The sequence below is a fragment of the Heterodontus francisci genome, chromosome 20 (genome assembly GCF_036365525.1).
Source record: "Heterodontus francisci isolate sHetFra1 chromosome 20, sHetFra1.hap1, whole genome shotgun sequence".
NCBI lineage: Eukaryota > Metazoa > Chordata > Chondrichthyes > Heterodontiformes > Heterodontidae > Heterodontus > Heterodontus francisci.
The window spans coordinates 34331260-34348070 of NC_090390.1; the positions used below are offsets into that span (position 1 = coordinate 34331260).

General features: G+C 42.2%; 2 protein-coding genes across 7 annotated transcripts in view; one reads left to right on the top strand and one right to left on the bottom strand.

Annotated features, from left to right (window-relative positions):
* LOC137380561 (kinesin-like protein KIF20B) overlaps window positions 1-8660 on the bottom strand; it is a 135334-nt gene extending 126674 nt beyond the window's left edge. For 3 of the 5 annotated variants that reach the window (XM_068052575.1, XM_068052572.1, XM_068052573.1), the window contains exon 1: window positions 8493-8660. The gene's annotated coding sequence lies outside the window, so the exon portion shown is untranslated. Of the gene's footprint in view, window positions 1-2775; window positions 2798-8492 lie in introns of those variants that run through there. The other 2 variants (XM_068052576.1, XM_068052574.1) reach the window with 2 other exon arrangements.
* A 10-nt stretch (window positions 8661-8670) lies between these two features.
* The window catches only part of rpp30 (ribonuclease P/MRP 30 subunit), a 30034-nt gene continuing 21893 nt past the window's right edge, over window positions 8671-16811 (top strand). Inside the window, exons 1-6 of one of the 2 annotated variants that reach the window (XM_068052578.1) lie at window positions 8671-8765; window positions 8988-9280; window positions 11721-11776; window positions 13367-13423; window positions 14559-14633; window positions 15511-15582. In XM_068052578.1, the coding sequence (XP_067908679.1) occupies window positions 9199-9280; window positions 11721-11776; window positions 13367-13423; window positions 14559-14633; window positions 15511-15582 (342 nt within the window). In that variant the 5' untranslated portion in view covers window positions 8671-8765; window positions 8988-9198. The other variant, XM_068052577.1, reaches the window with a different exon arrangement.

The following is a 16811-nucleotide window of genomic DNA, read 5'->3' on the forward strand; positions in this document are numbered from 1 at the left end:
AAAAGGGTGAGGTGACCAAATCTAGAGTCCCATAGATGTCAAGGAGCCTACAGGGTAAGATAAGGCAGAAAAAGGAAAGCTCATGTCCGACAATGTGAACTCAATACTACAGAAAACCAAGAGCAGTATAGAAAGTGGAGGGGTGAATTCAAAAAGGAAATTAAGAAAGCAAAGAGAGGGCATGAAAGAATATTGGCAAGCAAAAAAATAAATAAATAAATTAAGAGTAAGAGGATAACTAAGGAGAGACTAGGGCCCATAAGAGACCAAAAGTAACCAATGTTGGGACAGAAGATGTTGGTATGGTTCTTCATGAATACTTTGCTTCTGTCTTCACAAAAGAGGGGGCTGGTGCAGATACTGTAGTTAAGGAGGAGCAGTGTGAAGTATTGGATGTGATAAACATAGGGAGACAGGAAGTATTAATGGGATTAGCATCCTTGGAAGTTGATAAATTACCAGGGCCAGACAAAATGTACCCTAGGCTGTTTAAAGAAGCAAGAAAGGAGATAGCAGAAGGTCTGACCATCATTTTCCAGTCCTCACTGGATACAGGTGGGGTGCTGGAGGATTGGAGAACTGCTAACGTTGTACCTCTGTTTAAAAAGAGAGTGAAGGATAGACTGATTAGAGGCCAGTCAGTCTAACTTCACTAAAGGGCAAATTATTGGAATCTATTCTGAGATACAGGATAAACAGTCACTTAGAAAGGCACAGGTTAATCAAGGATAGTCAGCGTGGATTTGTTAAGGGAAGATCTTGTCTGACCAACTTGATCGAATTTTTTGAAGTAGTAACAAGGAAGATAGATGAGAGTAGTGCAGCTGATGTGGTCTACAAGGATTTTAGCAAGGTTTTTGACATGGTCCCACATGGCAGACTAGTTTAAAAAAAAATCCCATGTGATCCAGGGAAATGCAGCAAGGTGGATACAAAACTGGCTCAGTGGCAGGAAACAAAGGGTAATTATTGACGGTGTTTTAGTGACTGGAGGGCTGTTTCCAGTGGCGTTCTGCAGGGCTCAGTACTGGGTTCCCTGCTTTTTGTGGTATATATTAACGATTTGGACATAAATGTCGGGCATGATCAAGAAGCCTACAGCCCACACAAAGATTGGCCGTATGGTAGATAGCAAGGAGGATAACTATAGGAAGATATTGATGGTCAAGTCAGATGAGCAGAAAAGTGACAAATGGAATTCAACCTGGAGAAGTGTGAGGTGATGCAATTGGGGAGGTCAAACAAGGCAAAGGAATACAAGATTAATGGGAAAATACCGAGAATTGTAAAGGAAGCGAGAGACCTTGGAGTGAATGTCCACAGATCCCTGAAGGTGGCAGGCAGGTCGATAAGGTGTTTAAAAAAGCATATGGAATCCTTTCCTTTATTAGCCAAAGTATAGAATATAAGAGCAGGGAGGTAAATAATGGATCTGTATAACTCATTGGTTAGGTCACAGCTTGAATATTGTGTGCAGTTCTGGTCACCTCATTACAGAAAGGATGTAACTGCACGAGAGAGGGTGCAGAGGAGATTTGCGAATATGTTGCCAGGACTGGAAAAATGCAACTGAGGAAAGATTGGATAGGCTGGAGTTGTTCTCCTTGGAACAGAGAAGGCCGAGGGGAGATCTGATTGAAATGTACAAAATTTTGAGGGGCCTGGATAGAGTGGAGGCGAAGAGTCTATTCATCTTCGCAGACAGGTCAGTGATGAGGGGGCATAGATTTAAAGTGATTGGTAGAAAAATTAGGAGGGGAGATGAGGAAAAACATTTTCACCCAGAGGGTGGAGGAGGTCTGGAACTCACTGCCTGAAAGTGTATTTGACGCAAATGCTGGAAGGTGGGATGAGAATAGGTGGATTGTTTTTCAGCTGGCACAGATACAATGGGCCAAGTGGCCTCTTTCTATGCCGTAAACTTTCTATGATTCTGTAATTCTATTTGAGCTGACAATTCAGACATCTGACCTGATAGCCATAACAGAGACGTGGATACAAGGAAACCAAAGCTGGGACCTGAATATCCAAGGTTATGAGATATTCAGGAAGGACAGGAAGCTGGGAAAAGGTGGTGGGGCAGCTCTGTTAATTAAAGAGGGCATTAGTTTGTTCAGTTTGTTTCTACTGTGCCTACCCACTGTTTTTTTCAGGTTTGTGCTTGTGGCTGTTCAGTTTTCAGTCAATTAACACCCTATCTGTACTAATGCTTTGTCTTTCAGCACACCATTAACATTTTGTTTGCCTTTGCTCCATGACCTTCTGGTCAGCTATTCTGTGACCTTGTCCTATCAACACCTTCTCTTTTGTTATCTTTTGCCCCACCCCCGCTTTACTTGCTTAAAATCTTTTACATTTCTTATATCTGCCAGTTCTGAAGGAGGGTCACTGACCTGAAACGTTAACTCTCTCCACAGATGCTGCCAGACCTGCTGAGTTTTTCCAGCATTTCTTGTTTTTATTTCAGATTTTCAGCATCCGCAGTATTTTGCCTTTACGTAAATGTAATTAGTACTAATGTTGGAGGACAAATTCTTGGAACCTTTGAGGAACCAATAATATTTCCAAGTTTGCAGATGACACAAACCTAGGTGAAAGCGAGAGTTATGAAGAGGGGAGCAAAGACGCTTCAAGGGGATTTGAAAAGGCTAAGCAAATGGGCAAAAATTTGGCAGATGGAATACAACGTGGAGAAATGGGAGGTTATCCCACGTTGGTAGGAAAAGCAGAAATACAGACAACGCAACCACTAGGTGGCACAGTACTAGCACCTACATAAATGCAGCCTCTTCCACTGGAATGTCACTGTCTGCTGCCAGGATTAAAGATGGTGCTTCTCAATTTATCACAGAAAACCAAATAGAACCCAAATATCCACTCAATGGCTGCCATCGCCACCTCCATCCCACCCCCAACAGTCGCCCACTCCCTCCTGCCATTGAACGTCACTATCGGTCCCTCTTCTCACTGCTGGCTTCCCTTCAGCACTCACTACAGCTTTGCCAGTTCTCCCCCACCCCATCTCTACACACTTGGCCGCTGCTCCACTCCTACATCCCCACTCCTCACCCAGCTCTCCAGCCGCTTGCTCCCTGCTTCCGCACCCCACCTCCCCTCATGCAGTTAACTCTAGGCTGTGCGACTTCCCTCCTCGGCCACTCACTCATACGTCGTCCTGTCACCCTTCACATCCCGCCTTGCTTCAGGTGGTGCGCAGAGAACGAACGAGCATGGGATCGATTGGCCGAGAGGAGGGAAGTGGCGCAGCCGAGAGCTAGCATCTGGAAGGGGGGGCAGGGAGCAAGTGGTCACAGAGCAGGGTGAAGGCGGGGAGCGAGTTGCCGGACAGCAGGGTGGCGGGGAGGTGAGGGTGGGGAGCAAGCGGCCGGAGAGCAAGGGGGAGGAGAAAAAAAAATAGGTGTGGCAGGGATCGTTTTCCCATGCATGCGCCAATTAGTCCTGGCAAGGGCTGAGATGGTAGGCTGCACATGCGCAGCATCTGTGAGAACAGGAGACCATTTGCACACGTGCACAGCTTGGAACTCTCTGATATCAGTAGGCCACTGCATTGTCAGGAGTCACTTTGATTTCTTAAATGGAGAGGCTGGGAAATGTTGAAATTCAAAGGGACTTGGGTGTCCTTGTTCACGGGTCACTGAAAGCTAACATGCAGGTACAGAAAACAATTAAGAAGGCAAATGGTATGTTGGCCTTTATTACAAGAGAATTTGAGTATAGGAGTAAAGAGGTCCTACTGCAATTATATAGAGCCTCGGTGAGACTGCACCTTGAGTATTGTGTACAGTTCTGGTCTCCTTACCCAAGGGAAGAGAATACCTGCCAGAGGTTCACTAAGCTAATTCCTGGGATGGAGGGATTAGAAACATAGAAAATTGGAGCAGGTGTAGGCCATTTGGCCCTTCAAGCCCGCTCCACCATTCATTATGATCATGGCTGATCATCCAACTCAGTAACCTGTTCCCACTTTCGCCCTATCTCCTTTGATCCCTTTAAATCCAAGAGTTATATCAAACTCCTTCTTAAAAACATACAATGTTTTGGCCTCAACTTCTTTCTGTGGCAGCGAATTCCACAGGCTCACCACTCTCTGGGTGAAGAAATTTCTCATCAGTCCTGAATAGTTTACCCCATATCCTTAGAGTATGACTCCTGGTTCTGGAATCCCCCACCATCGGGAACATCCTTCCTGCATCCACCCTGTCAAGTCCTATTAGAATTTTATAGGTTTCTATGAGATATCCCCCCCCACCCCACTCTTCTGAACTCCAGCAAATATAATCCTAACCGACTCATTCTCTCCTCTTACGTCAGTCCCGCTATCCCAGGAATCAGTCTGGTAAACCTTCGCTGCACTCCCTCTATAGCAAAAGCATCCTTCCTCAGATAAGGAGACCAAGACTGCACATAATATTCCAGGTGTGGCCTCACCAAGGCCTTGTATTATTGCAGCAAGACATCCCTGCTCCTGTACTCGAATCCTCTTGCTATGAAGGCCAACATACCATTTGCCTTTTTTTACTGCCTGTTGGACCTGCATGCTTACCTTCAGCGACTGGTGTACAAGAACACCCAGGTCTTGTTGCATTTTCCCCTCTCTCAGTTTATGGCCATTCAGATAATAATCTGCCTTCCTGTTTTTGCTACCAAAGTGGATAACCTCACATTTATCCACATTATACTGCATGTACCATGCATTAGCCCACTCACTCAACTTGTCCAAATCACCTTGAAGCCTCGCTGCATCCTCTTCACAACTCACCCTCCCAGCACTTCAGGCTGACTGGTCTATAATTCCCTGTTTTCTTTCTACCACCCTTTTTAAAGAGTGGTGTTACATTAGCTACACTCCAATCTGTCAGAACTGTTCCAGAGTCTATAGAATCTTGGAAGATGAGCAACTCATCCACCATTTCTAGGGCCACTTCCTTAAGTCCTGGGGATGCAGACCATCAGGCCCTGGGGATTTATCGGCCTTCAATCCCATCAATTTCCCCAACACCATTTCTCTACTAATACTGATTTCCTTCAGTTCCTCTCTCACTAAACCCGGTGTTCCACAACATTTCTGGTATGATATTTGTGTCCTCCTTTGTGATGGTAGAACCAAAGTATGCATTTAGTTGATCAGCCATTTCTTTGTTCCCCATAATAAGTTCCCATTTCTGACTGCAAGGGACCTACATTTGTCTTCACATACCGACATAAACTTTTACAGTCAGTTTTTATGTTCCCCGCAAGCTTGCTCTCGTGCTCTATTTTTCCGTTCTGAATCAATCCCTTGATCCTCCTTTGCTGAATTCTAAACTGCTCCCAATCCTCAGGTCTGTTGTTTTTTTCCTGGCGAATTTATATGCCTCTTCCTTGGATCTAATGCTATCTTTAATTTCCCTTGCAAGTTATGGTTTGGCTACCTTTCCCGTTTTACTTTTGCGCCAGACAGGAATAAACAATTGTTGCACTTTATCCATGCACTCTTTGAATGTTTGCCATTGCCTTTCCACCGTCATCCCTTCAAGTAATGTTTCCCAATCCGTCACAGCCAACTCGCGCCTCATACCTTCGTAGTTCCCTGTACGAAGATTCAGGACCCTAGTCTGAGAATCAACTACGTCACTCTCCAGCTTGATGAAAAATTCTATCATATTATGGTCGCTCATCACCAAGGGGTCTCGCACAACTAGATTGTCAATTATTCCTCTCTCATTACACAATACCTGGTCTAGGATGGCCTGTTCTCTAATTGGTTTCTCAACGTATTGGTCCAGAAAACCATCCCGTATACACACCAAGAATTCCTCCTCTACGGTATTGTGACTAATTTGATTTGCCCAATCTATATGGAGATTAAAGTCATCCATAATTACAGATGTTAATTTATCGCATGTGTCTCTAATTCCCAACATCACCACTTCAGTTTGGAAGTCTATATACACAACCCCCACTAATGTTTTTTGCCCCTTAGTGTTTCTCAGCTCTACCCATACACAGATTCCACATCATCAGACCCAAAATCTTTCCTCACCATGGCGTTAATTTCCTCTTTAACCAGCAATGCAACTCCACTGACTTGTGTTTTTTTTTTTCCTGTCCTTCCTAAATACTGAATACCCCTGGATATTCATTTCCCATCCCTGGTCACCTTGCAGCCATGTCTCTGTAATCCCGATTATATCATACCCGTTTACATCTATTTGCACAATTAATTCATCCACTTTATTGAGAATGCTCCACGCGTTAAGACACAAAGCCTCAAGGCTTGTCTTTTTAACATTACTTGGCCCCTTCCCACTATTGCTCATTGTGGCCCCGTTTGAATCTGGCCCTTGATTTCTCTGCCTATCGCTTTTCTTATTCCCCTTACTGTCTTTTGTTCTAGTCTTTGATCCCCCTTCCTCAGAATCCTTGCAAAGGTTCCCATCCCCTGCTATTTTAGTTTAAATCGTCCCCAACCACTCTAGCAAAGACTCCCCCTAGGACATCAGTCCCAGTCCTGCCCAGGTGTAACCTGTCCAGTTTGTACTAGTCCCACCTACCCCAGAACCGGTCCCAATGTCCCAGGAATCTAAAACCCTCCCCCTCACACCATCTCTTCAGCCACATATTCATCCGATATATTCTGCTATTTCTACTCTGACTCGCACGTGGCACTGGTAGTAACCCTGAGATCACTACCTTGGAGGTCCTATTTTTCAAACTTACTTCCCAACACCCCATATTCTGTTCTTAGGACTTTTTTTTTAAAAATCTACATCATTTGTACCAATGTGTACCACGACCATTGGCTGTTCACCCTCCCCTTTCAGAATGTACTGTAACCGCTCAGACATCCTTGACCCAAGCACCAGGGAAGCAACATACCATCCTGGAGTCTCTTTTGCAGCCACAGAAAAGCCTATCTATTCTCTTGCAATTGAATCCCCTATAACTATTGCATTCCCACACTTTTTACTCCTCCCTTGTACAACAGAGCCAACCATGGTGCAACAAATTGGTCTGTTGCTGCTTTCCCGAGAGGCCATTCCACCCAACAGTATCCAAAGCAGTATATCTGTTTTGCAGGGGAATAGCCACAGGAGATTCCTGCACCGCCTGTCTAGTCCTCTTGCTCTGCCTGGTGGTCACCTATTTCCTTCCTGCCTGTGGAGTCTGAGCCTGCAGTGTGACCACCGCTCTATACGTGCTATCCCCATGAGGAAAGATTAAATAGCCTGGGCCTTTATTCTCTAGAGTTCAGATTAATGAGAGGTGATCTCATTTAAACATACAAAAATCTTACAGGGTAGATGTAGGAAGGATGTTTCCCCTGGCCAGGAAGTCTAGAACCAGGGGATACAGTCTCAGAATAAAGGGGCAGGCCATTTAGGACCAAGATGAGGAATTTCTTCACTCAGAGGGTGGTGAATCTTTGGAATTCTCTGCCCCAGAGGGCTGTGGAGGCTCAGATGTTGAGTACGTTCAAGACTGAGATCGATAGATTTCTACATATTAAAAACAGGGATACAGGGATAGTGCAGGAAAACGTCCAAGTAGAAGATCAGTCACAATCTCATGGCATGGCAGAGCAGTTCCGAAGAAGGGTCACTGACCCGAAACATTAACTCTGCTTCTCTCTCCACAGATGCTGCTAGACCTGCAGAGTATTTCCAGCATTTCTTGTTTGTATTTCAAAGGGCTTACTGCTGGTCCTATTTTTATGTCCTCAGTTAGTTCTGAAATGCAACCACCATTGTTATGTAGACAAGTACCATAACTAATTTGCACATAGCAATGATCCAAAACAGCAAATTGCTGAATGACCAGATAATCTGAAGATGTTTCTACTTGTGGGCAAGTTTAAAATTGGTACACATAACATGGCAGTCAGAACTCAGCAGAAATTATTTCACCCAGAGAATGGTTGAAAAATGGAACTTACTACCACAAGCAGTAGTTGATACAACTAGCACGGGTGTCTTTAGGGGAAAGTTAGATAAGTGCATGAAGGATAAGTGAGTAGAAGGATGTACAGATAGGGTTAGACGAAGAGTGGGATGAAGAGGCTCAAGAAAATTGACACAGACCGACTGGGCCAAATGATCCGTTGCTGTGTTGTAGACAATGTAAAATGTTTTCAGGAATTTTGGTCGAGAAACTAACGTTTTCCAAGGCACGGAAATCACCCTGATCTTGTTCAAATAATGCCATGGGATCCTTTACATCCACCTACGTTAGTATCTCATCCAAAAGGACAGCTACTGTAAACAACAACGCACACACACAAAACACTTTATGAAAGCTACATAAAAAAAAATCAATGCTCAAGCCAAGGGGTGCAAAATGCCCAAATACTATCAAAGGTGGTACAAGGGCAGAGTGTTAACACGGGATGGGACCCTCTGGGGGTCTCACTTGCCAAGAATATCCGACAGTGCAATTTCCCTGGTCCCCAATGCCGAGCCGGGAGGGAGGGAGAACCACAGCACTGGGCTTACCTGCACTGCGAGGACCGGAACACGATGCTGCAGATTGGCGCTTGTGCGGATCAGAGGACGCAGTACCCCACAATCCAGAAGCGGGGTAACAGGTTTCGGCTCCCCACACACACACTCTATAACTGAGAACTAACTCCACTGCTCCAACGGTCAACACGCACTCCGACACTAACGCTCCTCCCGCGCGCCCTTGCTTTTAAATCCCACCAATGGCGAGCTGGCAACGCCGCGGGGCATCACGGGTACTGAGCACGCTTGCTGAAGATTTTGTGTGTAAGCGATGGGCCGGTGGGAATTTTAGCGGTGCAGAGCGGAGTGAGGAGAAAGTGTTTTATCATCTGCTGTTATTTAGGATGTCGAAACTCATGGGAAGGAAGTCGCCTGGGAGTTATAGTTTGATGGGCCTGTGCTGTGAGGTCGGGCTGAGCACTGTCCGAGTTTGTTCTGTTGAAAGGCCATCGACCTGAAGCGTTAACTTTCTTTCTCTCTCCACAGGTGCTGCACGATACTGCTGAGGATTTCCAGCATTTCCTGTTTTTATTTCAGAGTTTGTTGGTCTATGATTTAAAGGGGCCGAGAGCGCACAGCGGCTTTGAGCGCCCAAATCCCGAGGCCTTGTGGAACGGTGGGGCGATTAGCCTTCACTTGCCGAGGCGGAAAGAGTCAAACCGCTGGAAGAGTAAACACTCTCTGTCACACTGAAAGCATGGCGCTTTTCGTAGATTTAAATGTCGTCAACACCGCCGACAGAAAGCGATTGCAAAGTATTATAGAAACCGCGGCGCATCGTGAGTATTGTTCCTGTTCCCAAGTCAAACAAGTTAACTAGTTGGATAACCCAGGAGTGTGGAACTTCTGGCGTCTTTTAAATTTTTTGTGTGTACTTTGTGTATTGTGCCAAACTGTTTTGCATCCTTTTAAAGTAGGAGACTCACGTGCCACGTTGAGCTAGTTTCATCGGACTTCGAATTGAAGCCCTTTCTCAAAGTAGAAAAACATCCCACACTAAAAATTTAAGCCATCTCGAGTTACACAGCAACAATCAACCTCCAAGCTCTTCTGACTTTTGTTCTTTCCCCTCCCTTCACAGTTGGTAGCTAAAACCTTCAAGCCCTTTCTCTGGAGTCTGCTAAACTAAAGGCCGGCTCAGGTTTGCAAATGAAACCCGACCCGACCATCAGTTTTTCACTTTGTTGCTTATTTGCACAAGCTTAAAAAAACTGTAACTGAACAACCTTTCAAGTCCAAAAAGTACATTAACATTGGAGCCACGTACCGGAGGTAGTGATAGTGCGTCTGGCCTGACCCCGAATGCCAGACCTGGAAAAGTGACCCGGCCCAAACCCAACGCCAGTCTGTTTCGGGTCGGGTAACTGTGCTCTACTGTAAACTGCTGCACCTTACTACAGTCAAAAACCTCCTTCAAAAATCTTCCTTCAGACCATCTTTCACGACTGAGTCTTCAGTCACTGTTTATAATTCCTCTCCTATTTCCTTTTTGCTATCCATTGATTTGTACATCAGCTTGCCCGATGGTCATTTGTTGGATATCATGCAACATGGCTGTAAGCTGTTGTTTACTATATCCTGTCCATAACCTCACCACGCACTTGTTTGGGACAGGGTCTTGCTTTTCTCCCTATTGATGCTGCGTATTTGCTGGTAATAGTACAGCTCAAATTGGCAACAAGTCCACAATTTTAAGTACACTACTTGAATGGAGGAATCATAGTAAAGTTGGGCTATGCCTCCTTTCACCAAAAGTATGTATGTTGTCTGTAAAACATTTTCTACATGCATATGTACCATTGTTCTAAAATCTAAAAATCTACAAAACTTTCATTTATATAGAACCTTTAACATAATAAAACGTTCTGTGGTGTTGATAGAAATGTTATCAAGAAAAATTTGACAGAGTCACACAAGGAGATATTGGGGAAAATGACCAAAAGCTTGGTTAGAGGTAGGTTTCAAGGAACCTCCGAAAGGAGGGTAGAAGGACGGAGAAGTTTAGGGAGAGAATTTCAGAGCCTAGGCCGCTTCAGCGTCTGAAGGCACAGCAGCCAGTGGTGGAGCAGTTAAAATCGGGGATGCACAAGAAGCCAGAATGGTTTACTTTTGCTTCCATAACATCATTAATGAATGCTGAGCATTACATGCAAATATTGAAACCATTTAATTTCCTGCCCATCCAGCAGTGGGGTATGGTTCACTTACATTATTTTTTTTTTAATTTTTATGTAATTGAAGTTTGGGCAGTAGCAGGGCTGGATTTGCTGAACTGCTTCCAAAAGTGGTTCTCTGTTATAAATGAGGAATTAGATGAATCCTGAGGGGTAGAGCATACTAACCATTATTCTCTTGGAATGTGAAATAATGATTAGAGTTATAGTATCAAGAAGCACAATGTATAAATGCTCTTTTTGTTTAAAAATTACCAATGTCCTTTATTACCTTAGTACCTGTCCTATAGTAAATAGGTCACCAGTCTTGCTTTCCTAATTTTGTTTGGCAGCTGCATCTTCAATCACCTAGGTTCTACCTCACCACCTTTTTAAGACACTCCTTAAATCTATTTCTTTGAGTAAGCGTTTGGTCACCTCCTCTAACGAGTTCAGATGAAAGGTCATCGACCTGAAACTTTAGCTCTGCTTCTCCACATATGCTGCTGAGTGTTTCCAGCTTTTTTTTTGTTTTCCAGCATCCACAGTATTTTGCTTTTGTTTCATTCCAATATCCTTTTGGTTCAGCTTCTGAATTTTTGATTACACCTGTGAAACAACAGATTAGACATTTTTACTCCATTAAAGCCACTGTTTTTTGTGTAAAATACAGAAGTAGCATAATGAACCTAAAGATCTCATAGTTTTCTTTTCCCTGATAATTGAAGCTCATTTTTGCTTTAAAAGTTTGAATGATCTAGTATTTATCTTTGAACCTAGATAGGCAGTAGTACAGGCAAGAGGGCATATATGCACTAGAAAAAAGTTTTTTGATTCTTTTCACAGAACATTATAGCTCCTCTTGCCTTCTAGGGTTGAGTTGGGAGTGTTGGGTAGGGAAGGTAAAGAGGAGCACAGCAATATTCTGAACTGGTGCTGGGAAAAGGAGTAATAACATTTGGTATGAGGATTGTATGAACAAATGGACATTGATTAAAGGACTTGTAACAACTGTATATTTTCACTGCTACTGCTTAACCAATTATTTATTTTCTCTGTCCCCTAGTTGGTTATTCAACAGTTGCGATTAATCATGTGGCTGATTTTCAAGGAAAAAGGCAGGTATGGAAAATTTATTAATATCGCAATTCAAATTTTACAGGGTAGTTTCTGTAGGCTAAATATCCTTTCTATCTAAAAGGTTAGTGTCTCCTATGTCTGTAGGCACAGTGATTGTGTGACTCCGATTTCAATTTCACATTCATTTTTTTAAAAAGGTCAAATTACTGAAAACTGAATAATTGGCAACTACCACAAAAGCAACTAATAACATCCCTGGGAAAAATTGGCACTGGTTTTACATCTCATTGTTCCACACCACTAATCGAGTACATTTGTAGTACAGGAGGAGAGAGTAAATATGTTCTATAATGTAATAAAATTTGCAACAAACACACCAAAATTAGACAGTTTTGAAGTAATTTGTAAAATTATACATTGACTTACCCATTTCTTCTCTGATCACTCCTAAAGCCTCCCATATACAGCTGACTACACATCATCAGAATTCTTAAACATCCTGCATTTGGGATTAAAAACACAAACTGCTGGAAATACTCAGCAAGTCTGGCAGCATCTGTGGAGTAGCAGAGTTAACAAAGAACAAAGAAAATTACAGCACAGGAACAGGCCCTTCGGCCCTCCAAGCCTGCGCCGATCCAGATCCTCTACCTAAACATGTCGCCTATTTTCTAAGGGTCTGTATCTCTTTGCTTCCTGCCCATTCATGTATCTGTCTAGATACATCTTAAAAGACGCTATCGTGTTCGCATCTACCACCTCCGCTGGCAACGCGTTCCAGGCACCCACCACCCTCTGCGTAAAGAACTTTCCACGCATATCCCCCCTAAACTTTTCCCCCCTCACTTTGAACTCGTGACCTTTCATCAGTTCTAGTGAAATGTCACCGACCTGAAACATTAACTCTGCCCCTCTCGCCAAAGATGCTGCCAGACCTGCTGAGTATTTCCAGCACTTTGTTTTTGTTACAGATTTCCAGCATCTGCAGTATTTTGCTTTTATCCTGAACTTGGTATGAATTGCTTTTTTTTAAAAAAAAATGTCCCAAGTTCCACAAATTCTACCAAACAACTCGGGCACAGTCCACAGGTGGCACTATGTGGCTCCCCATGCACCATTACCCATACTCAGGCCCTCCCCATCCATAGCTGCTTGGCACACACCCTAATGTTTCTAAACTCCTAGATGTTGAAGATTGTTTAAAGTGTACTACACAATCCACTGTGCCACTGTGTTCTACCTCTGATCTCTGTTCCTTCCAAGTTCTCTCTTTCACTACACAATTCCTAGTCACTTGACTGCTGGTCTCTTGCTGCCACCTTTAAAATAAGTTTATTACTTAATAACTACATTTAATTCAGTTCCTTACTGCATTTAGTAGTAAAATTTACTTACCACCTGTATAAATACAGGTTATTGAATTTCAGAATTACATTGCTGAGTAAAATCTTATTGCACTGAATACTTATGTGCTAGAATTGGTTATATTTGTCCGAATTTATTAACTTACAATTTCAGATGGGTTATAAACATCTACACTTTGACCATCACATGGGGAGTGCAAATGGTGTATTTTAATTCAAAAGATTCTTTTCCATTTGGCATTTATTGCAACAATAACATTTTTTCCAGGAAATTACAAAACCAATATCTGTTACAGAGCTTTTCCCATCTCCACCTATTGTTCAGGTATGTACAGAAAAGAATTTCACACAATATGATTTCGGTGTACAGTGCATTTTAGCAGGTATAGTTCCTGTTATGTCTACTATAGTGCAGTGATTATCAACTTTATTTTTTTTGTTTGTGGGCCACCTACTGGTCCTACCGTACCTGCTTTCACATTTAAAAATTTATATCTTTGCTAAAGGCTTGAAGCCTTTAAGAACGGTGCTGACGCCTGCGCAGTGACTCTGTTGCTGGGGATGTGGTGGCCGCCCCTTCTACGTCATTGGGGGCGGATGCTCCACCCCCTCTTAAATGAGCCCCCGTGCATAATATTCTTTGGTTTGCCAGATGTATTCAGCATCTATACGTAAATACTGGCTTAAAATTCTGTTTTGTAATTATTAGTTTGTTACTGTTTTATGTGATTGCAAAGAATATTTCATCCAAAATGTTGTTTATATTTTCACAGCTGTAGCTCCCCTAGTGGTTGTGAATTTACTTAGTAAGCTGTTCTCAGCCAGGGCAAAGAAGTGCTAAAGTTAACCATCACTTCTTTAATTAAAGATAGTGATATTGATCAGCTTTTCCACTAGTGGTTGTTAACCAGTGAACCTTGCTAGAAGAATGCATGTGCAGTTGCAGGGTGACCAGATGATTGAGCTAATATTGACACACATTTGCACTAAATCTATTCAACACCCCTCAGTTTTTGAGTAACAGATTATATAGATCATTATGCAAAAATTATTTGAAATATCTTTATAATAAATGTATGTCAAAATTAGACAAAATCTAGAGAAAATAATATACAGTACCAAGTAGATAGACAAGGGATAAATATTTGATCATGATGGCCATATTAAACACTTCAAAACTTGAAGAATTCTTTACATGCTGATTTTATGCAGTTAATCATAATGCATTCTAATTACTAATAAGAACTTGTTTGATTCATTGTACCTTTTTCTCAAAGGTTGACTTAAAATGCTGTTGCAGATAACTTGTACAAATATCTTAAACCTTTGGTACAACAATTTGAAGTATGAAGGGAACTTAATAGTTGAAGTTAAAAGAAAAGAACACTTTGCACTGGTGGTTAAAATGTAGAACAAGAAATAATGAAATTGATAATTTTAATAGAATTTTTGTTAAATAGGGAAAATCAAAGCCAATTAAAATTGTGACCAGACTTACTGTGATTGTCTCTGATGCCTCTCACTGCAATGATCTGGTAAGTACTGATACTTCATTTTGATCTTCAGTAGGTTTGGTTTCCAAGGCAAATGTTTTTTGAAATAGTTAGTTCTAACAGTACTTGTAATATTGTCTTGGTTGAGTTGTGGTTTGAGTGGGAGTTGGGGTGGGGTGGGGGGGGGGGGGGGGGGGGAAGCATAGAGAGTAACATTGAAGAAATATGTGAGGAGAATAAAGATGTAGATTAGGGTTTCAACCACAAGAGGAGAGAGAGGCAGAAGTACACAAATAAGATGGCATCATTTTTATCAACCTTTAACTGTAGCAATTTTCTGCTCATCCAGCTCATTATTAGAGAGGGTATTGCAGAGAGTAGCAACAACTTTGGGAGTCAAGGGAGCAGCTAGAGAAATAGAGCTGAGTATCTTTAGTGTACATGTGAAAGCTTACCCTATTAAATAGCTTTAATTAACTGAGGAAGATTTCCTTTGGGTGGTAGCTACTGAAATTATAAATCCATTTTAAAAAGAACATCTTTATAATTTTGTTATACACAGCAAAAAGGAATTATTCACCTTGGTTCTTTATATAAACTGCACATACTTTTCAAATATGTGAAATATAACCTGTTGTCAGGAAAATTACAGCTACAGATAGAGTAGATAGTTTTAAATGATTGAACAATACATTTTAAAATGTATTGTTCATGCATATATTGAAAATACATTTTCATGATGTCTATTAACTGGGATAGCTAGAGAAGTAAATATAACTATGCTATAATCATGCCTGTTGACACAAAGTTAAATGAGTGATATCTATTGTTAGTCATATTCTGGTTTTACTTTTATTATTTCATTTAAGTGAAGATAATGTACTGCCCTGACCATTAAAACACAGTTATTGTGTTACAGAGAACCACCTCCCCACATACCAGGTCATATGATGTTGTGGCTGTGTTACCAAAAACTGAAAAGTTGTTTCATGTAAGTGAATAGATTTAAGAGGGTATAATTAACAAGTATCTATCTACAGATAAAACAATTAAAAATGTTTTTGCTGTGAATTTGTTTCGTAAGAAATAGGAGTAGGCCATTCGTCCTTGAGCCTGCTCTGCCATTCAGTAAGATCATGGCTGATCTGATTGTGGCCTTAACTTCACTTTCCTGCCTGTGCCCCATAATCCTTGACTCCCTTGTCAATCAAACATCTGTCTTAACTCCACCTTGAATATATTCAATGACCTAGCCTCTACTGCTTGCTGGGCAAGAGAATTCCAAACACTAACAGCCCTCAGAGAAGAAATTCCTCCTCTTCTTCGTCTTAAATGGGTGACCCCTTAGTTTGAAACTGTGTGACCCTAGTTCTAGATTCCCCCATGAGGGGAAACATCCCCTCAGAATCTTGTAAATTTCAATAAGATCACCTCTCAATCTTCTAAACTCCAATGAGTATGTGCCCAACCTGCTCAACATTTCCTCAAGGCAAACACCTCATCCCAGAAATCAGCCTAGTGAATCTTCCCAGAACTGCTTCCAATGCAAGTATGTCCCTCAAATAATCCCTTAATTTCCCTTAACTTGTGTATAGCTTTAAAACAAATTATGCTAATCCAGTATCTACAAATGACAAATCTTCCCCTCCTGCCAGCCCTGTCTGCCACGATCTAAAACAACCTACATTTTTTGGCTTAGGTCATTTTTATAGACTGGATGCTCTACCAGCATTGCCCTCTGGCAGGGCCTAGATCCTGGAAGCTGAGATGAAAGGCACTTGCTGTAGGTTTGGCAGGCTTGCAGCAGTAGTAACGGATGCAGCTGCTGGACCTCTTGTGCTGTCTGACCAGAAGGATTCCATTTCAAAGATGTCTTATGCCTGCAATCGTAAAGAAAATGTGCTTGCCATTTTTCCTACTGCAACTTCTTGCTGCTTCCCCATCTTAAATCCTCTGATCTTACTGAAGTTGTCACTGGGCTCATGGTCAAATTGTCCTATGTGCTGCAATGAATGGGTGGCCATCTGGCATAGCGATATTGCCATAGATTCTAGCAAAATTTTTCTCTTCCACAGGAAATATGAAAGTGGTGGAAACCTGATGACGTGGTTGTCCATCCTTTTTTTTGACCACTTTGTACCCAGGAACTGAGTGACCCGTGGCAAACTAGAGTAAAATCGCCTTTATAGATTCAGTTAATTGAAATTGCTTCATAACCCT